This window comes from Empidonax traillii, unplaced genomic scaffold (genome assembly GCF_003031625.1).
Source record: "Empidonax traillii isolate 1590-97213 ecotype Southwest subspecies unplaced genomic scaffold, ASM303162v1 scaffold1244:size288329, whole genome shotgun sequence".
NCBI classification, from domain to species: domain Eukaryota; kingdom Metazoa; phylum Chordata; class Aves; order Passeriformes; family Tyrannidae; genus Empidonax; species Empidonax traillii.
This window is the reverse complement of record NW_020956437.1, coordinates 2,821-27,500: the sequence shown is the minus strand read 5'-3', so window position 1 is coordinate 27,500 and position 24,680 is coordinate 2,821. Positions and strand designations below refer to the sequence as shown.

The 24,680-nt window shown below is 37.5% G+C and overlaps 1 protein-coding gene across 1 annotated transcript in view; it reads right to left on the bottom strand.

Annotated features, from left to right (window-relative positions):
• The window catches only part of CUL3 (cullin 3), a 36,102-nt gene extending 11,794 nt beyond the window's left edge, over nt 1–24,308 (bottom strand). The window contains exons 1-8 of the mRNA XM_027906052.1: nt 24,109–24,308; nt 16,164–16,277; nt 9,617–9,777; nt 8,260–8,374; nt 6,722–6,950; nt 5,413–5,558; nt 2,418–2,594; nt 1,206–1,376 (exon numbers count right to left, since the gene is read on the bottom strand). Of these exons, the coding sequence (XP_027761853.1) occupies nt 1,206–1,376; nt 2,418–2,594; nt 5,413–5,558; nt 6,722–6,950; nt 8,260–8,374; nt 9,617–9,777; nt 16,164–16,277; nt 24,109–24,306 (1,311 nt within the window). The 5' untranslated portion in view covers nt 24,307–24,308. The remainder of the gene's footprint in view (nt 1–1,205; nt 1,377–2,417; nt 2,595–5,412; nt 5,559–6,721; nt 6,951–8,259; nt 8,375–9,616; nt 9,778–16,163; nt 16,278–24,108) is intronic.
• Between the last annotated feature and the right edge of the window lie 372 nt (nt 24,309–24,680).

Here is a 24,680-nt window from a genome sequence, read left to right as displayed (position 1 = left end):
TTTCCATCTCTTTTTTAAAAATCTGTAAAAGTTTATCAAATTAAGATAACACACTTCCACCTGGGGTTTTTTGGCATTATACTGTAAAGGGAAATGAACTTTATTTATATCAGAAGCAAACTCCTGCTATTCTAGGAGTGTTTAGTTTTAAAGGCTGGCTGCAGATCACCCAGTGAGATTACCAGGTCTTTCGAGGATCAGGGACATGCACACAGACACACGAGCACGAGCACATGCGTTTCAGGGGCACACGCAGGACCATGAGCCCATTTCTGATACATATTGTGATACATAAGGCAAAGGAAAGCATGTCAGCTTCAGCATCCTGATCACTCCGCAATTCCATAAGAAAACAGGGCAGTTCAGGTCCACTGGCTCATCTGCCAAATGTATGCCCTGCGCCCTCTAAATCACCAGGATAAAAGTGGTGGAGAGGTAATCGGGAAGGAATTAATACTGACAATTCAGAGAAACCTGATGCAAACAGACTTTGCTCGCTGATAAAATACGAATGTGAAAAACAAGGATCAGAGATTTTTCATTTTAGGATCAAATCCCTCTGGTTCAGAAGTTCTCTAGCCATTTTATCGTGCAACTTAAGAAGCAGCTGCATTAGAACTCGCTTTAAGGACTGTTCAACTTGAGGTTTTACCTTCTTCTCCATCTCTTGGCCTATTTAAACAGTACATTTAACCAACTAAGGAAAATGTGTTTCCAGAGACTGATATGAACATTTTTTTTCCTCCATCTGTTTCAAAATACTTAATCAAAGAGGAATTGAGCATTAACACCACTCTGCTGATGGAGGCAACTAAAAAACAACAACATAAGCAGCAACAAAATTCTACTGTGAATAACAAAAAAAAAAAATCTAGCATAAAACATAGCCTTATCTTCAAATTCAATCACTGGAGTTGTCCTCTTATTTGAAAAGTCTTAACAAGTTTTGAAAAAAATTATTTTGTTTTCGAGATTGCAATCTCATCACAGGTGTTCTCCACTACTTACTTCCTTTTATTTCCACAAAATTAGTCAGAAAAGCCTTTTGTGTTTTCTGCTGGGGCTTTAAAAATCAACTCTGCATCTAATAGCAATCAAGATTAACGTTACCTATAAACCTCTTATAAAACCAGAAGAAACCATATCTATGACTAATAAAAAAGAAAGAGGAAAAAACTCTAAAAATTATGCAGGTACTGTCTTACCTTTAATTTGGATATCATATTTTTCTCAGAGTCATCTGAAACACTCTTGTTTGTGAGAAGCCTTCTTGCCAAGTGCTGCTTGTAGTAGCGTTCAAAAACATCTTTCTCTTGCATAAACCTGAATAAAACCATTGCCTTATCCAATATAGTTTCTACTTCTTGCTCTGTTAGCTGCAAAACAAATAATTTGCTGGTTTTAATCTTCCAGCACAAGTGTCTTACACAACCCAAACACTTACAGTAATTCACAGCAGCAGATGGTCTAACAGTAGCCTACACAGAAGCCAACAAAACTGGTCCAGCATGAGATCGACAGCCAAAAGAACGGTGCCCAAACTCAAGAAAGTGAAGTAAGAAATAGACTTAAAGGGAAACAATAAATGGGTAGAATGCCCTGATAAACATAGTAAAAGTTCCTGGGTAAGTTTTAAAAAGCATCAGAGGAAATCACTATTAGGAGTATGAAAGGTTAGCTTGGAATGAAACCTTTTAGCTATAAAGTTAAACCTTTTAACTATTAACTGTTTTGTAAAGCCCACCTAGTGCCAGAACAAATAAAATTATTACTTATTTTATAAATGAATAGAATTTACCATTTGATTCCCAAAGCATAAATTGCATGCACTAATATTCAGCTTTATTCAGAGCCACTGAAGCCTCAGAGGAACCACCCTGTTCAGTTCTGGGTTCTGTACCTCAAAAAATCTCATGAAAGAAGCTAAGTCTGAAGGACACAGTTGTACTTAAACTAGAAGAGACAGATAATAGTCCTCTGATATATAAAAATAGTAAAAAGAAGCAAAGATAAACCGTTTCCCCATACCAAGTAAGTTAATTTGCAAAAGAAATTACTAGATATTGAGAACAGCTGCCAAAATATCAATATATTTAAGAAAAGATATTTAAGGTTTCAAAAGAAGGGAGCTGCAGAATCTACTACAACCTAGAAATGGTTTTTAAGGGAGTATCTGCCAGAAGTAATTCATGTATGCTGCTTCAGAGGTAGGTGACAAGCCATACAGATCTCCTCGTGTCTGATTTTTCTGTTCAGATCTAAAGTGTTATGAGCTCGGATGTTTTACATATCCTTTTTTTGAGCTAGTATTGCCCTTCCTCTTAATATAAAAATAATTCATAGAAATGCAGCTTAGTTTAATTTCATCCAAGCTTGCACAGCAAAGGGCGTGGTATAATAAGTTCATTTATACTTACTCCCTTGACTCCCTTTTTCAGCTTATCGTCAATAAATAATGAGAGGTACTCTGGAGACCTGGAGTTGAGGTTGAGGAAGTACTCAAAGTCACCCGCAATAGTCTGTTTGAAGAGTCGATCGTTATTGAAAGATTCTTGAAGAAAGCGATCAAACCTACTCTTCAAGTCCAGCAAACCCTTAAAAAGAAAAAAGAAAAACCAATTTCACTGATGCGAAGCTGTAAGCTGGAAAACAGTAACAACAGGTAGAGAAGACCAGATCTACAGGCAGAGATTCTGCAACGTTTGGTACATTAGAAACTATCTGAAATTTCATTTTAATTTTTAAATTTCTGTTGCTGCCATAGAAATCTTAGAGAGGCAATTTTCAGATAAATCCTGGTGCAGTTTGCTATAACACACTTCTCAAAGTAAGAAAGGTTTTTAAACACCAGGTTGGTGTTTTAAACACCAGCAGGTTGACGCACTGCATTTTTAAATCTAAAACTTAAGGGAGGTATTTGTTGCACTTGTTAAGTCTTGTCTACTTCAAGCAACATTGACAAAGTAACTACCATAAACACAGGATATGTGAAAAGTGAGGCTAAGCACCCATCAACTGCATCCCTAGAGCTACTGAACAAGTTTGAGGAGAAAACACACTGCAATAACAGGCCTAATCTTGGCCAGGGACATGTTCTGCATTATTTAGTTGCGTGTTTCTTGCTGACCTTTAAGAGTCACTGTGAGCATATGAAAGGTAGATATAAGCAATAGCTCTCCAGTTATCACAGTGTGAAGTTCACAGGCCCAAACTGAACAACTGAGCTAAACCACTGCACTCTTAACATCATTTTTTGAGTTTGCACCGTCTTCACCCAGAGTTAAAGCAACAGTGTAGAAGGGGGAAGCATCTTACAATCAACCTGAGCACCTTGCTAAGTATATATGACACACACAGGGTTTAGACATAACTAAGACAGCATTTGGCAGGGAGAGAAAATTTCACTTGAGATTTAGATTTATCACGAATAACAGCTGCCCACAAAAACTGTCCATGTTAAATGGCATTAAAGTTTCTCAGTTTCTTTAGAAATTATTCATATGCGGTTACTTAAAGAAGCCATTCAAGAATTACTCAAAGAAGTAGTAACGTTTCTTAGGAACTCACCATCTCACTTAAAGGAATGGTCTTTAGACAGGCTAATTAATCTGTATTAGAAATTTTAAATTCAAAGTAAATCCCACTATCTCTCTGTTTACCAAGGTTAGCTTATGTCTCCTCTCCAGGAGTACACCATCTGAACAACCTGGTGTCAAACAGGAGAAACTGTTAGTACCTTAAATTAAAACAGCATTTCAGCATCCCTCCAAACTATTATACAAACTTTAAACCTAATCATCTGGCAATGCTTTCGCAACCATCTCGCCAATTCTGCTCAGGGTTTAGTGATGTCATGCTGCACAAGCAGTGCTGAGCTATGAAGAATGTGTTTTTCTTGATGGTGTAATGCAGCTTCCATGTCTGTCTTCTCGTTGCTCATGTCTTTGAAAAATTCAGATGAACATGGCCCAGATGAGAAGTACAAGGTGGTCTCCCAATTCAAAGCCATTCCTCTCTTCTTCCATCACTTGAGTGGAAGTGATAAACCTGTTTGTGGATTTTTCAGCAATCGAATATCAAGCTCTTCCCTAGGACACCTTCCTGAGATGGCTGGGGTACATACCAAGTGCTGAGCTCTGCCAAAGCATGTGGGACACAGCTGCAAGTCCTCCTCAGCTTCATTATGTTGTTTGTCTTTGTAGCAGGAAACCTTGATACCATCTTTATAATTAAGTTTATAAATCTTTCTCTGTTAAATTTTTTATGATACCTCCTTAGGCCCATCAGGAGTGAAAGCTACTTCAAAGTACTTATTTTCCACACCATTTGATCCCCCCTTCCTCTTTTTTAAATCATACCACCACAAACATAACAGCCCTTAATCATTTATCCAAATAAATTTCAAAGGGCATTCTCTCTGCTTTTTAACTCTGCTAAGAGGTGATTCTCGTTCAAACCTGGTAAGAAGTTTGCTTCAGCATTGCCAGAAAATTATTAATCCAATCAAAAACGTTTTTATACTCAAATGGCTTCTTCAAATAGTAACCAGTTCTAGCACAGTTATTGTTTTCAAACAAAACAGCAGAGATTAACAGAACGTACATTGAATGTTTCTCATAAAGAACAGACACAAGGACTTCAACTAGACATTTTGAAAAAACCTCAGACTTAAGGTTTAATGAATATACATGTTCAGATTAAATATAAGACATCTTCTACCTACAGAAACACATCCTTAGAGTTCAATGAACTCTTAAGATTTTATGTGCAAATTTAAAACCATCTTCCCAGAAACAATGGAAAAGATGACAAATACTCCTGTAGCATATTCTGTGATCTTGATAAATGAATGGTACACATCACTTAGTGAGAGACGGAGAACAAGAAAGAACACTCACATCTTTTAACATGCAGAAGTGTTCTGTTTCTCAGGGAGACTGAGAAGGAAGCAAGTAATTTGTTACGATTGATAAACACATTCAATCACAGCTAATCTTGCCATGAAATATTGCCATGTGATTTTTGTCTCAACAAACACTGATAGCTAGTGTTACATAAAATTAATCAAAATGGACACTATAAAGCTACTTGCCAGCAGACATACAACTCACTCTGGAGACATATCATTTATGAAGGTCCCAACAGTTAGATAATTAGCCTGAATATGTTGTTTAATATAAACAGCTACCAAAAGCACAAAAACTGAGCATGCACTTTCCAAGCAACTTCAGCCAGACTTCTAAACATGTCTGAAAATTCAAGAGAATGTACATTTAAAAAAAACCCCACTAAGTTTAGCTTATTAATAACAATTGATATTAAGGTTTACCTTAGAAATCGTGTTTGTAGTGAACTGTTACTGTGAGGAATGGGGGAAAGGTGAAAGAAAAGAAAATTAAAGTATTTAACTACCTGAATATAGTCAACTGGATTCTTTCCTTCTCCTTCTTCAGAAACTAGTGCTTTGCCTTGCTCTCTCAGGTATGAGCTCATGCACTCGCACATCGTCTTCAGACCATTTGGCACACGGCTGAACAACTTGTACATGCAAGCAAGGTCTGGAATCAAGAATGAGACATTATGCAGGACACCCCTGTGTGTTACATGTCTGTAACTCATTTATATCTCAGATGACAACAAGAGATTTGCCTAAAATAATGACAAGTGGCTTAGGCTAAACGTGGCTTTCCAAAAGAGCAATCCCTCCTTGTGAATTTATGCAAAATCTTATCATAATGCAGCAAGTATTTCCACTCTACTATTTAACTCTATCAAACCAAGGCCTATAAAAGTTAAACTAAGTCTTGTACCTTATGAACACCCTTCAATATCCTTGCACCCTCAGCCTGAAGGCTATCTAAGCTGGATATTAAAGAGAAAGAATGTTAAGTATCAACACTTTCCTTTTCAGTACAGTAACTGTCTTTTCTTACAGATGGGAAATGTGCTCACTCTCTTGCTCTGACTATCACCCAGTAATTGTGAAGCTGCTTTAATGAACAAAGGCCATTAATCTAAGCAGCAAGTCTGTTCCCCATTCTCATGGCTTTAGTGTGAGCACCAATTTCTAAATATAGATACTACAATCCTTCTCTTCATTATGCTGCTTTAGAAACTTATGTTCTATTTCTTTCCATAGTAACTTTCATTCAGTCACTCTGTCCCACATTAACCTCTATCAGGGAAAACCAAATCAAGCCAAGCCCTTTTTTTTCAACCAGTTCAATAAGCTGCTTCTTATCCTTCAAAAAAACAGCCAACTCCTTCCTGCAACAATGTTCTCTCCCCAAGAATTGGTCCTGCAATGCTTCTGTTTGTCTTTTACACAAGTACTTTTTAGAATAACTGCCTGTGGGCCAAAAAAAAATGCATGTATTTTGACAGCTATATACTAGAGGAATGGAAGTAATAAAATGGCTCACGGAAAACTGGTAACAAAGACCACTGCAACAGATTTGTACTTTTTTATGAGATACTTGGTTTAACCTAAAAAAAAGTACCTGTGGCTAGTACTAAACAGAATCAAGTTAAGCATACAGGATCTGTTTTAAGAGCCCTCTAAAAGGTTGAAGTAACATTTTCAGGTGTTTGCAGAACAGAGCCACCAAAGTGTTGTCACAATTACACAGGAACACAAATCATTAAGCTTGACTTATCCCATGTTTAAAAACAATAAGCAGTATCATCAACATTTCTGCCTCCCAACGTGACCCAGTCTTACCTTCTGTCTTCCCATTTTTCAGCATATGAACTAGCCCAGAGTTCTCCATTTCCACTATAGTTTTCATGTGCTTGGAAATAAGCTCCCTCTCAACAACTTTCACAATAGGTTCTTCTGTTGATTTATCCAGACAATGCATCACCCGTTCTATTTCTTCATTAATTCTAGCTTCTACTTTCTTTATATATACAGAAGCACTGTTTTCAGCTAAAAATTTTTGACTTTCCATCTGTGATTAACACAAATTAATACTTTTAGACTTTTTTTTTTTTTTAAAGGGGAAAAAGAAAATATACTAGTTATGTCAGATCAGCATTTATAAGCAAGTTCAAATCAAACACAGCATGTCCAACACATTATACACCCAAGATTTACATACACACTTAACACAAAATGAAGGTTCTATTATGCTAAATGTGTTACATAAGGGGGTACATGCAATATTAACAAGGTCTATATTTTTTATACTAAGCCAGCCTAGTTTTCAGTTACCAACCAGAGTTTTAGCCACAGGTCCAAAGAAAACAGAATGATGGGGAGAGAGAAGAGGCAAAAGTTCCTTTCAAATACCAGTTTATGTCAGTTGTCATCATTCTCATTAGTGACAACGCTGAGCACATTATTTCATGTCAAACTGTTCTTATCCATACTAGTCAGCATAGTCTTTTGGTGAAAAGATGTTTTATTTTTTTTTTATTTTTAAGGCAAAGCTAAGAAATGGAACTTAATTGAAAGTATTTATTTTTCTTAAATTTATGTAGCCACCAAAGAAAACCAGTACACAACGACATCTAAATGGTTGTACAACATATGCTTCAGCTTTTCAAAAAAGTTTGGAGAGCAGAGCATACAACAGTCAGTCAGTTGATCCTGCTTAAGAACTGGGAGACTGACAAATGACCTTATCTAGATTTCTTTTAACATGCTCTTAAAATTTCTAACAATTTCCAGCAAGATGAACACGATTACACTCAAAAAGCATACAACTGGTTTTCCTCCTCAAAGTATCTCACAAAAAACCCACAGGGAATATTTAAAATGTGTTATTTGGTGGCTGATCTACAACTGGAGAGCCATGTGGTTACGCTTAATTCCTTGACTCAGTTCATTTTATTACAAAAAAATAGCTCACAAACGTAGATACTATGAAGAAAAAGCTTCCTTCAAGGCAGTTTGACAGGTTTCCCAGCCTGAAAAAGTTCGAACCTTTCATGCTACTGGTATTTCAAAAAGACTGTGGGGGCAATGCAGGGGTAGACTCAGTTGCATGAAAAAGCCTAAAGCAGCAGGCACAAGATTAGCACAATGGTTACTTTACATGTTATTGGCACCCACAGCTCAAAATTACATTCAAATTATGTTAATTCTGTAATATCTGTGTTACTTTTCCCCCACAAAGTTAGCCCTCACTTTTCTTATTTCACTTAATGGATATGGAGATACTCATCAAATAAGCAACAAGTATCTAAAGCACCACCAAATCTCACAATTCCAGGGAGTTACAGCATTCCAAACATGATAATAGAACACTGGCATACCTGAAAAAATTCTGCAGACATCTCCAAAAATGGAGCCTCGAAGTCTTCTTCATAGACTGACCTTCCTTCAAGACCTAGAATCATTAACATCTGGCAAGCATTTCTTATTGCGCCTCTGCCAAAAAGTAAGTTGTTAACAACTTGAGAAATCTACATGTTTGTAAGACAGAGTACATAGCAGAATAACAACTTGTAATGTGATATTAAATAAAATATAGCAATAGAAAGTCCATTCTAAATCTGTTTGATACATCACACATTTTCAAGAACATTATACCAGCAAGATTGTTTGGTTTTGTTCAAAATTAAAGAGCTGATAACGTTTGTTAAATATTTTAAATGCAGTGATAAAGAAGCAGGTCTCGAGGTCTACTAGCTTTTAAGACTATGAAGAATATATTTCAACATACAAGAAAATAAACCAAAATACTACTTCAAAGAAAACTGCACATGTAGGTCAGAATTGAGCAATTCAAAATAATTGCGCACATGGAATTTGCTGTGCAAAGTTTAAGTATTTTTTGTTGGGTGGCTGTTTAAAAAAGACAAACAACAAAAACACCCCCCCCCAATCAAACCCAAAATAAACCGCAGCAAAATAAAAATGTATCAGCAAGTTAATGAAAACAAAAGAACTGCATCTAGAAAAAAAATTCCACTTTCTGGCAGTAGGGGACAATGCACAGCTGTAGCCAGGGAGTATTCTCCTCTTCATAAATTGCATGTTGGGCAATCTCAGTCATAGAACTGCAGCCAAAGTAGCAAGGATTTTACATATCCCCACACCCAACAGCTGTTCTGAAACTGGAGAAGCACAAGAAAACTTGTGAATTTGAAGTGCCTTCAGCTGCACTATCTGCAGTGTGTGGCACAAAAATCCACATATCTAAACTGGCCAGAGAAGCTGTGAAACAGATTTAAAAGCTTAGAGATGCAACTCATACCAAGAAACAAATGGTATCAAAAGGAAAAGGAATTGGAATGAAAAGAGGAAATGTAATAAATAAATAAATAAATAGGTACAAAAAAATTAAACAACCTCTCAATACGGAGAAAACACACAATAGCAAGAGGCAGAGAATTGTCAAAACTTTGCTGTATAACCAAATGCTCTGGCACGTTGTGGTTATGGAGACATTTAACAAAAGTTTTAATAAAAAATAATGATAAATATTAAAAAAAAATATATATATTAACAAGCTTCCCCATTTACCACTATGCTAAAACTTAATGTAAGAGAAATATTTCAGATTTTGGAGAAATCTGAGTTGTGCAGCCTTAAGTAATGAATTGTTTGTGCACGTTCTTAAGTCACTGATTATTTATAACTAAAGACAGTCACTTACAAACATCTTACCTGTCTACAACTTCTCCTTTCCTTTCTCTCGCAATCATATCCAGCAGAGTTTGTCGCAGGTGATCCCTAATGCAGCCATAGCGAACTACTTGATCTCGAAAAATAATCAAGCCCAAATTGTAGACATTCTCCACATTGTTTTGTTGCACATACACACGGTCCTACAGAGGCACACACAGCAATAAAATGGTAAATTCAGTGCATCTGTGCTGTTCAGAAATAAAAGAGATTGATAATTTTTTTTTCTACAAAGAAAGGCACTGTATAGAAATAACAAATACTCTCAAATTTTAAAATCAGGCCCATTTTCCAAAACTTCATTTACACTGGAAATCTACTGCTAAAGCACAGCAGAACAAATCTACAGCCTTGCAACTTTTAGTCTGGGTGCAGAGGAATCTCCAACTATTGAAAAAATTCATGGCACATTCTGAAACACGTTTTACTTACCTACTCAAACCCCTTCCATCCACCCCTTTCTGATCTTAATTCATTTTCCTAAAATTTTTCCCCACCTCCCCATGCATCTTCCTACCACTCCTTCTAGGCAAACGAAATGCAATATTCAGTGACATTTCCTGAAAGAGCATCATTAGATGAACAGAAGAAAAAGTAAAGCCAAAATGAGAAGAGTTGCAATCACAGTCTTTATGGATTGGTATTGCAAAAACGTAGAGAAGGATTTCTGTTGACAACCCTCCCTCCCGTGAAGAAAAATTCCCTTTCATTCAACTTGAGGAAATGTTATGTTTCATTAAAATTGCACATATACACAAACAGTCAAAAAAGAAAAGAATATTTTTTGTTTCAATATGGGTTTAAATTCCATCTCCCTACATAATCTCAGTCTATAGGAAGGATTAAATTCCTCAACTTTCTCTTCATCCACCTACATTTACAAACTGACACTGATCCTCAGGTCATTCCAAGACCCCATAGCCCAAAATCTATTATACAGAGTTGAGTGAGACACTATAGAGCAGATCCCGAGTTTCTTACTGCTACCCACAGAAGTGCTCCAGAAATTTGTCTCCCCTTTCCTGTTCCTCTCTCCCAACTCATCAACTCTCTAGAAAAGGAAGGTTATTAATAAAGTTACTAGACAGAAAATGCATATATTTGCTTAATAGCCACTAGTGCTGTACCAGGTAAGACCCTTTAAAACAACATTAAGAGTAGAAAAATAGTGAGTTTTTACAACTTTTTTCTGAGATAAGCAATAATTATTTTTCTTCATTTCTGTTAGGGCATAATCCATTCCTCTAAAATCATACTAATCATAGCTTGAGTAATTACTAAAAATATTGCTTTGCTACCATTTAAGCATCAGGACAACGATATTAGAAAAAGTTAAAGAGTTGTATCCACTTATAAATCTGATTGGGATAAGATTTTCTACGAATGTACATAGCTATAACAAAATAATAATAAAAAAAATCGAATTCTATAAAGGATGAAGGTCAGTGTCTGAGTATAAAGATCAGCTTCTCCACTGGTTCCATCAACCATCTTAAGAGCTTTATCACACTCAGTATTGAAGAGTAAAGCTACTCAAACATCTTGAAAATGAAACCATTAAAATAAAAATGTTCCGCTTCAGACTATGAAAAAAAGATTACAAAACCGCAAATTTATATGAATTCCACAATTACAAAAAATCAGAAGGAAAAGACAGCACACAATTTAGTAGCTGAATTTACAAGTTTTCATATACTAATTATGTGCCAGACTGCCACTTGCTGACCACAGGAAAGCAAAGCACTGGGTTCTGCTATTAATGCCTGACTTCCCACCCTCTCCCTTCAGACAGGCAGCACTTCATTTAAAGGAAAAAACAAGATGGGAACAGGTCAGATATGCCTTCTGTGTGGCTCATGAAGGGAGCTCAGTTCTCCCCCAAAGCAAAATGTTTACTAGTTGGCCTCATGAAGTTAGTTTAGTGATACACGGTGGTCTACGTCTTTGGAATATGTTATTTCATTTTTCCTTATTTACAAACAGGGTTGTTTATTTCACTTCCTTATTTACACACTTGCATCGAGAACAGAAGTAAATGGGATTCTCAAGTATGACAAGCTTAAAATATATTTTCAAAGAGATGAAAGAGCAAATTAAAAAGTAGCATCTAATATAGTATGTGACTTGAGGAGAAAAGAATATATTTCTCATTCCCAAAAAATATTCAGGTCTCTAGAGCACAGGCAGCAGGGTATCTAAAAGGATTAAAGCCATGACTCATCTGCATAGCTTCTGTTGTGGCAGTGCTAAACAGAGCCATCATAAAATAGTAACTGCACTAGAAACTCCTCTCAGTGTATCAGCACGCCTCTGGAGTAAGCCAGACCACTCTACAACACCAAATCAGAGCAGCAGCATTAACGTTTCTCATACTGCTGATTTGCTCTCCCTTGGTAACAGATCACTTCTGCTGTTTACGGGAAGCTCTCCCAGTCCAAAAAAAAGTAATCATGGAGAGAAAGCCCCAGTGGGGAACAGGTTTGACTGATGAGGCTACACACTACTGCACAGCAATCACATCCCACAGGGGGAAGCAGCGGGTTATTAAAGGTAGGAGTAACTTTCAGAAGACAAGGGTGGAGTTTCTGACAGCAATTATTCATAAACTACAGCCCCCCTTATACTGCAGAATAATTCTGATCTGAACTAAAGTTACCTACTGTAAAACATCACCAGGCACGTTTTGCCCATCTCTGCACAGATGCACGACCTGGAAGGTGCAACCTTCAGGCACCCTTGAGGATGTATATATAGTAATTGTCTTTGATTCTAGTTCTGGACATAAAAACAACACTTTCTCCCTTTTACCTTGTGTGTAAGGTATGGACAGTGAGAGTCACATGCCCTGAGTTCAAAACTCATGTATCTAATCTGTCAGTGCTGGCCTAAAAAAAACACAACAAAACACCATCTTTGTGCATCACTTCACTACTTCAGCAAGTCCATGACCTGACTTAGCAAAGACGCTACTCAGAACATGACTTCACTGCTTCGGTGCCTCACTGCAGACAGTGCCAAGGAAGTTATGGAGAGTATTACATCTACTCTGGCACTGATTACTGTAGCCTAAACATGCAAAGCAAAAGGAAGAGAGCTAGTGCTGTATCCTACAGCATTCACTGGAACTGTGGAAACTTGAAATTCAATCGTGGAAACTGGAATGTCTCAATAAAGTCACGACCGATCTTTACAATGCAAAAGGTTACAAAACATCACACTACACCTGCAACAGACCTGAAACCAACAGACTTTCACCAGAGAGTATCACAACAGACAAGGTAATTTAGTGCTTGTGGAAGAGGTTCTGCATGTAGAATGAAATCCTACCATAAACCTCTAACAGCAAGTATAATGCAGAAACCCCAGTGTGCAAAAGTCATGCCTTTCTACAAGAAAGATCTATTTGAATTTATTTTTATTTCAAAAGTAGCAAAGTTAAATAGAAGAGAGAGATTAGGGTGCGTTGGAGAGGTGTTTGTTTTGACTTAAATCATATGACAGCCAGTGGCTGAAACAAAGCTGGAAAACAAATGTGGCATTAAAACAGACAGAGTTTAGTTCAAGATGTACAATCACTAGGCTGAAGTAAGAATTTAAGAGAGTAAGACCAGAATTCAAGAGGATGTTAAATGTTTTACTTTCACTGATGTCACAAGGTCTGTTGGGCAATAGGTACATTTCCTGAAACTGATGGGTAATTGAGATGGCCTACAAAATAAGAGAAGGGTTGGGTTATGCTTTACTTACAAACGTATGATAATTGCGTATACTTCTCCTGGTAGAACACAAGCACATCAATTAACAATGCCTGGTTTTCTTGGCTAAAATATTTTTCATGTCAGTTATAGTAGCTCTGCTTGAATAAAAACTATAAACAGTTTCTGACATAAGCATATCACTATAATCCTATATGTCACTCAGACTCAACATGATAAAAGAACAAATCATTCTTTATTTTATAAAGTTCTTGAAAAGTGTTCCTTTGAAGAGCAGTCAGGTCTCGTCTTTTACAGTTGTTCTGTCGCTATGTGATTTTGCGGCACTAGCTGCCACAAAACTAACTTCCAAAATTCCCAACTTTTGGAATAAACACATACTCAAGACTGGAATTTTCCTACTCTTAAGTCTCTTTTGAATAAAGAGAATTGTGTTGGGCTCAAGATGACATCTGTGTGACAAAGATGAAACTGCAAATCTTTGAAAATAACCCTATTTTAAACTACGGCTTATACTTTAATTCATAATCAAAGCATGTATTTTCTATTGACAATTTGTCTTATGTCCCTCCAAGTCAAAGAAAAGAAGGGACTCTGCCCACTGCATCAGCTCCTTGCATTAGACAGCTCTATTATAACCCCATGTTACGTTAGAGAGGTTTAACAAACAGACATCAGCGCTCCTAAAGTTTGACAAGTCTATATAATCATTTTGGAAGAAAATTTTGTTGCATTTTTACTATTATACTAGAAATATATTTTATTTTAGATGTGTTTTTTCTGTTTCTCTGGGTCTTACTTTGGCACAAGGAAAAAAAAAATCAGTGGAAGGCAAATAATAAGTCAAGCAGAGGGCTCAACTGAACACCCACTTGAAATAATTAGGAACTGTCAAGCAGCAAATGGAAGGCTATATAATCCAAGGTATGCAAGTTTATTTATTATTCTGTTCTGGATCTAAAAGATAACCCATGAAGTTCAATTTGCACTCATAGGAATGCTGCAGAATTCCATCCCCCGAAATTTTGGTGGAAAAGAAAAGGCTGTCTGGATGTTTGAACAGGGCTCACAAGCTTTAAACCAAAGTCGAGGCACTGCTCTCTGAGTGCAAAAAGTACTTGGTAAACTCCTAAACTTGGTAAACAGCTCTCCTTTTCCCCCACAAGTGGTAACTGCAGTATGTATCCCTTCCTCAAAGAGATAACCCTTTGGTCCTTAATATACTGGTCAGCACACTGAAAGAGGAAAAGCTGATAAGCCAATTTTCTCTGCCACTGTTTGAAGGATCAAAAATTTATTGATTTTAAGAGTAGGAGATAACATTGCATTACCCATTACCTTGGAGTATTCAGCACTTTCTGTACTGAAACGATATACAATGTTTGGCTAAAACACAACAGCTACTCCCCTAGAAAGCTCCGGGTTCCATCTTCCAACATTTCTGAAAATTCACCACTAGCTTTGGTAGATTAATCTAATCCTTAACTATTCTTGAATTTGCCTAGCTGCATCTTGCAGCCATTGATTTGTATTTGTCCTTCACAAACAGATAAGAGATTCCAGGGTTTCTCACAGCAAAGACAATACACCTTGACAATAATCTCTCCATCTTCCTTTCGGCGAGATAAAAATACACAAATCGTTCAGTGTCACCTGAAGGCATTTTATCCAGCCCTCTAGATTTTGGTCCTTTCCCCGACTGAAATAAAACAAGCCAACCCCCAACACGAAGGCCAGTAAATCCATTAAAAAAATAATCATGTTATTAATTACTCCAAATTCTTTAACTTTTAGCAGCTTATCAATCAAAGGGGACTTCACAGCTAATACAAACGTGGTCAGTGTCATAGGGTGAGATCTTTAACAGCAACAAGATGAGATCTTAACTCCAGATTTTCAGCAGATAGAACACAATTCCAGTTAATTATCATTTTTGACCAAAAAATTGCCATCACTGTCTGTCCTTCATGTTTAATAGTGCATAAAGTACTATCTTTAAGTATGATATTTTGGCAAAAAATTATTTTATATAAAACCCCACAGCATCTCAACAAGTTTTTCTCTTCTTTGTCAAATCAAAGCTTTCAGTTAGAAGCTAAGCAAAAATATTCCCCTGCATCCTAGAGCATGCCTACCATTACGGGAATTTAAATATATACCAACTAGCTAAAGTGTAACACAATCCAGAGACAAAAAAGTCAGGCCTTCTCTCCACAAAAGAAAAAAAAAAAAGCCTTTTCTGTTGACTATAGGTAAGAAATTGCAAGCCTGCAACCAGAGATCACATTCTCATCTATGTACATAACAGTCTTGTACCCAAGCTCTGCATGAACAGGAAAGGGTTCAGTTAGAATTGAAACTTCAAAGACACACACTGTACCGAAGCAAAGTTACCCTCTCCAAATCCTTAAGCTTTAAGAACAACTACAGTGGAAGTCTGAGGAGACTTCACACCATCGTGCTTTCCACTGCAAGAAAACACTGCTACGGGAACTGCAACATGCACGTCATCTCTAGCCTGCCAGAATGGGTCTGACCAGCTTAGCTTTTAAGAATTGCAAAGTTCAACCATTTTTCAGATTAATTTTTCAAGTGATAATGAGATAACCTAAAAGAAGAAACCAATTACATTTTCTCAAATACCCGTGCATACAAGAGCATTGCATAGGAAATTCAAAACAAGGGACAGAGAATAGCCTTAGGAAAAAGAGTGGTAAGCAAGCCTTGCTTTTTATCTCTCCATTTTATTTGTTTGGATTTGTCAAAAGACAATTTACTGCACAGCTAAATGTGTGAAATAGCAGAATACCCACCATATACATCAGAATGTCTCTAATCATCACCATTGCTGTTTGATGATCATTCCACGCTTGGTTTAGTGTTTGTAGAAAGTTGTTATTCAAGGAGTTTAACACATCTTCTCGCACCTGAAGCAGAAAAAAATAATACATTGCCATGAAGTCAAGTCAGTTTTCTCCTGCAGCATTTAAATCTTAATAAACTTAGCTTCAGCACAAAAATTTCTTGCTTCTCTGTGAACTTGAATACTGCAAACAACTTCTTGCTTTTCCTGGGTCATGACCATCCCTACCTTGTACTTCCACTTTTCTGTGGAAAAATATGACTTCACACATGTAAGAAAAATCAGACTAAAAACAAGAGCAACAAAATATACATGGGTATTAAATTTCAAAGGAATTCCTGAAATCTCAAATGTAAAAGTATTTTTTTTAACAACTCTTCAAAGGTTTTATTTCCTATGTTATAGTTTCAAGTAATGCTAACTTTACTATCACAAGTAATTTCAGAATACTGGGTAGTAGCAGTCAATATTACAAACAGGAGCAAGTTCAGGTGGAAAATTAGCCATGATGACATTTAGAGAGACAAGCTGAGATAGCATAAAATTACAGCAAACAACCATCACTTGGTAAAGACCAGATTCTTAGACTGATAGTCCGTCCATACTCTCCTACAATGAGGAAAAAAAGAGTAATCTTTGTTTATACAACGTATTTGCTCGTTGATTCACCTGTCTCAACTTCAGACTTTATGCCTCTTTGCCACTACTACTAATAAAAAAAGAGCATCCAGTTTCATATTTTGATTTTATGCAGTAGACATATAGTCCAGTGCTTAAACTCATGTAAAGGAGAGACCCATGGGAATGTAAAAAAAATTATTCCAGAGTTAACAAAATGTGTGAATTGACTTCTGACATAACATTCAGAATTTATTCTGCCCTCGTTGTAACCCAAGAGAATGTATTCTCACATTTACAGATCTGCACTTATGCTTGGGTGAGTGCAAATTTCAGTACAGAGAACTCAAAGAGGAAAATAAAATGCACACAGCAAGCAGCCACAAGCTGCACCAACATCACATGCAACCACCTGAGACACTTCATTCTGTAAAGTTTTATGAAGTTACTGGGCTAAACCAGCAGAACGAGGAATTCTGTCTGCCACACTCCATAAACTTGGATGAGCAAACCAGAGACAGAGCATGGCACGTTGCCCAAACACAATGGTCTCTTCTCAAGAAGCTCTGGAAGCTTATCCCAGTAATATTCACCCTGTTCCTGAATCTAGGCAGTATGTGTATCTATAGGTTGTTTAAAGCTTTCTGAAATCTTCAAACACCTACTGTACAGACCTGAGCAAGGCCTCTCCTTGTTCTTTCAGAACATAATATGCAGTTTTAAGCACTGCTTAGCTGCCTCATTCTTTCTGATCGTGATCATCATTTACCCTTTGGTCTCCCAAATGCGTGCTCTGTTAACATCCAATCTATGTAGTTTTTAGCCAAAATATAAATATGCACTGAAAACTTCAGCAAACATACTTGTGGAGGGTATGCAGGATCGCCCAGAACAAGAGAAACACACATGACACGGTTGCTTTCACTTCTTTGGTCAGTACGGAATAACATCCAAAAATGTTATTTGGTAGATCACCCACACAGGTAAAATTTACCAAAGCACGATTAGACTATAAGCACAGATAACCAGGGACATAAATTCTATGAGACTTTTTTTTTAAACAACACAGGGGCAGTGTGCCTTCATCATTACTCAAATCCATCACAGTAATGCTACTGGGCCAGCCCAGTGCCAAATCACACACCAAGGGGGAGCAGAAGGGGGTTCTTGCCACCAGGTAGCAGTGCTGAATTCCTTCCAAGCAGACACCTGAACACTCCACAACTCTGCTCCATACAGAATGTCGCCTGGCTTTCTGGAAATGTGTTTTGAAGTCAGGAATGGGTGCTCTACAACAAAGCTACCTTAAGAGGATCTCTTCTCAGTGACGTTCTCCAAGGTTTATTTTAAGTTGCAGAGAGGTTTGGGAAGCCTTTCTTTTAGTTGCTACAAAAACCACCCAAATTATTGCTTGTAACAGCTGCCTAGTTAATAAGCGCCCAAAACATTCCTCGTATAGGCCATGAATACAACAATTTTACAGGAAAACTACTATAATGCACATAACATCTTAGCCATGCAAAGATGCAGAGTTAAACCACTTTGGTAGAATAAATGATTTGAAGTAAAAAAGCCCCTGGATATCCACACTCTTCTACAAGACAAGAATGCCCTTCAGAGAAACAGGTGCTACTCTTCCAAAGCCTTGGAAAAATCTCAGTCTCAAAGATTTTTATCAGCAGAATGTTACTTTGAATTAGCTCAGCTTGTAGTGATTTCTGTGATGATATTTGCAGCTATACAGTAAATCGGCAGGGGAAGCCAGTTTAAATAGGACTGTCCATATAAAGACTTGAAAATAAATTAGCAGCTTCATAATCTGTCATAAGTCGTCTTATAGTTGCAAGGCTGAAATCCAATGTATAACCTCAGGCTCAACTGCATTTGGATACAGCTCTTCAGGAAATACAGAACCCTCCCCCCAGTCTCTTTAAGAATGGTTGGCAGAAGCTTTCAATACCTTTAAATAACTCTTTATTAAGTGTACACAAAGCAGACTTATGGCCTAGTAGTTTCTCTCTCACAGTGCCTGGCCTGATGCAGCAGCACAAATAGTTCAATTATGTAATTTCCACTACTGTAAGGACAGCCAGAATCTTCTATGGGGAGAGAACAGCACTTTCTGAACTAAGGCCTCAAGCCCTCAAAACTTTTATTATGGAGTTCTTTTACCTTCTACAAAAATCCATGTAGTCTAAAAGACAGTATTCTGAAATCTTAGGAGTGCAAAGTAAGTTCACAGATTAACTATGACTTCACCAGAAATGTCTGTTCCTCCCTGCTGCTGCTATCCTATTCTGCTGAAAGAAAAAAACCCACCCAATACTGAAGAATACTGATGCTTCTGAACTGTTACTTTCTGGCAATTCCCTCACATTCTTTTGCCCTCCATATAATAGTAGTCTTGCAAAAGATCATCTGAAAACATCGTTAAGAAAATATAAAGGCAGATAACACTTCATACATTGTCAGTCAGGCTTACAGTACACCTAATGCTCAATGGGTAATTTGCCTCCTACACAACTTCTCGTGTCATTCCTCCCTGTTTCACTGATGTTATGGAAATAATTTCAAATTCCCTGTAGGAGATGCCTCTCTTATCTCTCCCCTTCTCTCTGTGACACCACAATAGCAAATTTTAAAGCTTGCAAAGGATGCCAGACATAACTTTCCGACTCCCAGAGCAGACAACACTTCCTTCAGCCGACACCTTCTGCACCAGCACCCCACACAATTCCTTCTGCCTTTGACACTGCCACAATGACCAGCTCTGTGCCCTCCCAACAAACTCCTTTCTTGCATGCTTGCCTTTATTATTATTCTGAAATACCAGGCACTGTCCCTACCAAACTCTACCAGCTGTATCAGCAAAGCACACTGTGTCATAAGGCATTCTGGCATGGCAGCAACAGAGATGTTTGGTAAGAGCAAGACACAGTACAGGACAGGAGGATATCCCAAGCACCTCTTTCTTTTTAGAAATGCTCTAGTGTTTCCCCAAATCAGCATGGTTCAGTCCATTTAACTTTAGGACAGTCCTTTACATCTCTGAATCTGATGTACACTGCTGGCTTGACCAACATATCAATGAACTCCTTTGTCACACACACAGTTCACAGAATGTTTATGGCATGTTGCATGTCATGGGTTCAGATTTCACTAGACTATGATGTGTGCATAAAAATCATAGAATGGCTTGGATAGGAAGGGACCTTAAAAATCATCTCGTTCCAAACCCCATGCCATGGGCAGGGACACCTTTCACTACACCAAGTTGCTCAGACCCCCATCTAACCTGGCCTTGAACACTTCCAGGGATGGGGCATCCACAGCTTCTCTGAGCAACCTGTGCCAGTGTCTCACCAGCCTCACAGTGAAGAATTTCTTCCTAATATCTAATCTAAACCTACTCTCTTTCAGTCTGAAGCCATTACCCTACATGTCCTGTAGGGTAAAAAGTTTCTCTCCATCTTTCTTGTAGGCTCTCTCCAGGTACTGAAGGCCACAATTAGGTCACCCTAAAGCCTTCTCAAGGCTGCATTCAGTTCCTCTGTCTGTGTCATTAATGAAGATATTAAATAACCCTGGTCCCAGCATGGACCCCAAAGGACACCACTTGTCACTGATGTCCATTCCTTTGTCCACTGAGGTTGTCACTCCATCATAGGCGGCCACAGGGTTGGCCAGGCAAGACTTGCCCTTGGTGAAGTCGTGCTGGCTGTCCCAAATCATCTCCCTGTTATCCATGTACCTTAGCATAGCTCCTAGAAGGATCTGTTCCATGATCTTCCTGGACACACAGGTGAGGCTGACAGGCTGGTAGTTCCCAGGGTTCTCCTCTATACCCTTTTTAGAGATGTTTCCCTTTTTCCAGCCACCTGGGACTCCACCTGACTGCCATGACTTCTCAAGGATCAGGGAGAGTAGCCTGGCAACTTCATCAGCCACTTCCCTCAGGACTCTGGGATGCATTTCATCAAGTCCCATAGACTTATGTATAAAAGGAACTTTCCTGTGAACTTTTTAACATCAAGATTTTTTTTTTTTATTGTAACACAAGTGATGTTGCTTATTGTCAAATGGTTTAGAGAACCGTAAACTAAGCTCTGTTTTCAAAAAACACTCAACACTTGTATGCAGAAGTAACAGCCGAGGTTTGAGAGCTGCGAAGGAAGACCATCCACATCGAGTTACAAGATTGCCAATGGGCAAGAAAGGGAGAAATCAGTGAAGTACCTGATGCCCAGGAATTAAACACTTGAATTCAGATGAAAGGTTTCACTGCTTCCAAAATTCAATAGTATTTTTTAATAGGTCTACACATACCCTACTTAAATAATGATGTCAATACAAGTTTTAGCATGCCCTTACCCTCTAGTAAAACCAGGATACTTCAGGACAGCTGATTCCTCTCAGTGATGCAGAGTACCTGCCCTTCTATCGCCCTCAGCAGGCAGCCAGAACCTGGTGATCAGTACTGACAAGCCATTAGGGTGTTCAAAACCAAGCACACTTGATAGTAATGTATCTTGTATTGATCCCATTTGCACCTATCATTTTATTTACAATTAAATAGGCTGCAAGGACAATACACTGTATTATGTTCTGTTGAGAAGTTAAATACTTTTCTTATCATTTACTTATCTAATTAAAATGTTGAATAAGCAGAACTTTCTACTAATGGTTAAATAAGCATAAAGTGTAAATACAGCTCTTAACCATGCCTCACCAACAACACAAGCCTGTGCTTTCCAAGCTTTAAAGCTATTTGTAAAAACATCTGAACATACACATTGCCCCTACCCAGTCTCTTCATCTACTCTTAATTAACCAGCCTGACAGGAATACCGCAGCTTTTTTGTAAAAAGATAACCAGCAGATGTAGACAGCAAAGGACAATTATGTTGCAAGGATTCCAGTGATTTCAAATTTGGGTTTGGCTCCTCAGCGGCGCTCCCTGAATTGAGTGTAGTTCTTCAGTAAAAATCCACTCACTTCTGCACATTTTCATTTTTATAAAAGAAATTTAATGAACAACATTTCAGTTGGAAAAATCCCCTCTCCTAAATTCAAGCATTCACCATTGAGTCTCTGAATAGAAGTTAACAAAGACTTGTGATGAGAGGATTTATTGTTAATTAGCTACTTAAAATTTAACAGAGAACTGCCCTTGGAAAGAGACAGTGAACAGAAAAGATTTTTCTAAAATTTCTCTGACAAAGTGTGAGGATATCTTACCACAAGTACTAATGGCACAAACACAAGATGTCATTATAGAACTGATCCTATTCTTAATAATCAGTGCAGTATTTTTTCCATACTTCTATCTATCACTACCTGACATGACGTCCCTAAGTAAATACTCAAAAGGGACAAGGAGTAGTTTTGAGCCTACAGAAGTTTTCTTTATTGCTAAGAAAATTTTGGCAGAAGTCACATCTTCTTTTTTTAGTCCTTTTCTTGGATTATTTAATTTATCGGATGGCATCATCAGAATAATTTAGCCTTTTTACCTCTACAGCAATTAACAACTAAAACTCAGTAGTTAGCCTTTTTATTTAAAAAAATTTGGTCATCTATTTTTATGTTACCCATACACATGGTTATAATTTGCTTAATCACATTAAAGATCAGAATTGTAGGTCACTGAAAAAGACTTTTTTTTTAAAGCATCAGATATGATGTTATTAAGTGTCAGAAAGGCACTAGTCTACACTGCTATTTGTGCAGTCCTCTCAGCCAGTGCAGTGAAAGTACAAACTCAGGATCTTCTGCTCTTTTGTTAATTTTCCACAATCAGCACTTCAGAATAATTTATTTTGCAAATGGATAATTTTTAATATGCAAAATAGCTAGGAACTAAGATAAGAAGTTGCAGAATACCAGGTAACAAGAGCAGCTTCCCTCAAACTAAACCAGGATAAACTAAAGCCTAGGAATAATAAAAATTCAGTGTCCTATTATTACATACAGACTGTAAACATTGACATATTCATGGCACAAAAAGCCTCAGCCATTCGCCACATTTTACATGAATAGTACAGATTATGCATGCACAGATTTTGAAAACAGAAGAGTTTGAGAGTCACAGATGTGCTACAGTTATAGAATAGAGCTTTAAATTATCCAGCCACTTCACACAGGATGTGTACTCTCGTGCACCAGTAAAAGAGTCCACCTTCAAAGCAGTTTTAGACTGTACTTGTTCAGACCACACCTTTGAAACTAAGACTTTAGAAAGAAAATAACACATTTCTCATCCACAGCAGTAACTCCAGTTGGAATGCACTAAAAACTCCCAAAAATTCTGCATTAGTTAGACATAAACCTCCCATCCATTCTCTTTAATTCGGCCATAAATAATCATCCAAGACACATGATGGTGTATAGGACTTTCCTTTTCAGATGTTGTAAAAGCAACCCTTATCTGGGAGCAGAGTGGACACGTGTCTTTCTTCAGAGATAGGCAGGTATGGAGCAAGGCAGGAATCTCTCCAGACTTGGAATTCCTATTACCCCTAAATATTACGTGGGCTCCTAAAAAAGTGAGTTTTAACATCTTTCAATTATATACTTATTAATCAATTCTAAACTTTTCTCTCGAAGACAGGAGAGGTAGTTCCATGGTTTAACATAAGTCCTAAAGAGTCCTTTTCTCACATGATAAATCTTCAGAAACAAGAAGTTTCTGCATGTCATTTTAACTGAATTACATGGTTTTGCAAAGGCTGAAATGATAGGATGCAGATTACTCAGGACTTTTGTCGTTGCTGAGCTGATGTTTTTGAATAGTGCCTACTGCCTCTTTAAATAGCATAATCCTAGCACAACTCTCTCATTAACTTGTGAATTAGTTCATTAGCCCATAACAAACATTGGTATTTATTTTGTTCCATGGATGAAAAAACTGACTCAAAACGAACCCAAAATTTGGCCTAAGAAAGTCACAAAATGCCAACAAAAAGGCCACAAACCTTAAAAAAAAAAAAAAAGATTCCCAGCTCTCAGCAGTTATTCTTCAACAAAAGCTGTTTCCTGTTGCACACTTTCAAACACTTTCTGTGGTCTGTCCTCCATTAGTAACTTACAAAAAACAGCACCTGGAACATGAAGTCATTTGAGCTGGGTTTTAGCTCTGTGCTACCCTTTCTGAGAGAAGCTACACAATTGCAGCACAAGGCAACTTTATTAAGTTAGATTTTTTTTTTGTCGTTTAAATAACCGTTCAGAATTCTTTCCTGTAAGACACTTCCATTTTAATTAACAAAACGACAAACCTTGTTTATTAGATGCTCAGTGACCACTTCTCTTAGTCCAGTGTAGAGTTTTTCACCGTGTTTGTGCAACACCATTGTATATGCATTCCTATACAGCTCCTCAAAACTGAGACCGCTATTGTTCTTACGCTGGATCTCTTGGATTGCATTTTTCAGAAGATCCCAAATGCTGTTCACATATTTCTCATCCATAGTCATCTGTAAAAATAAAACAATATGTTATTGTTTAGAATCAAAAAAAAAAAAGGATATAGATAATAGAAGGTAATTGTTCTGCCACATCTTGTTGATTTCGTTATCACAAGGTTTCTCAAACTTTATTAAAACAGTGTTCATGAAACTAGCAAAGGTTTAAAGAAATAGTAATGAAAATTGTAATTTGTTAAAAAGTTTAATGGTTTTTCTTTTCGGAGCTGCAAATCCACAGAACCCAACTCCAGAGCCTCTGCAGGTGGAAAGGCAGGTAATCATGGACATGAGGCTCTTCCCTACTTTTCCTCCACAGTGCTAAAAATGATAGATGGGTAACTCTCATCCCATATGAACATATTACTTGGCACCTCCTAAATTGT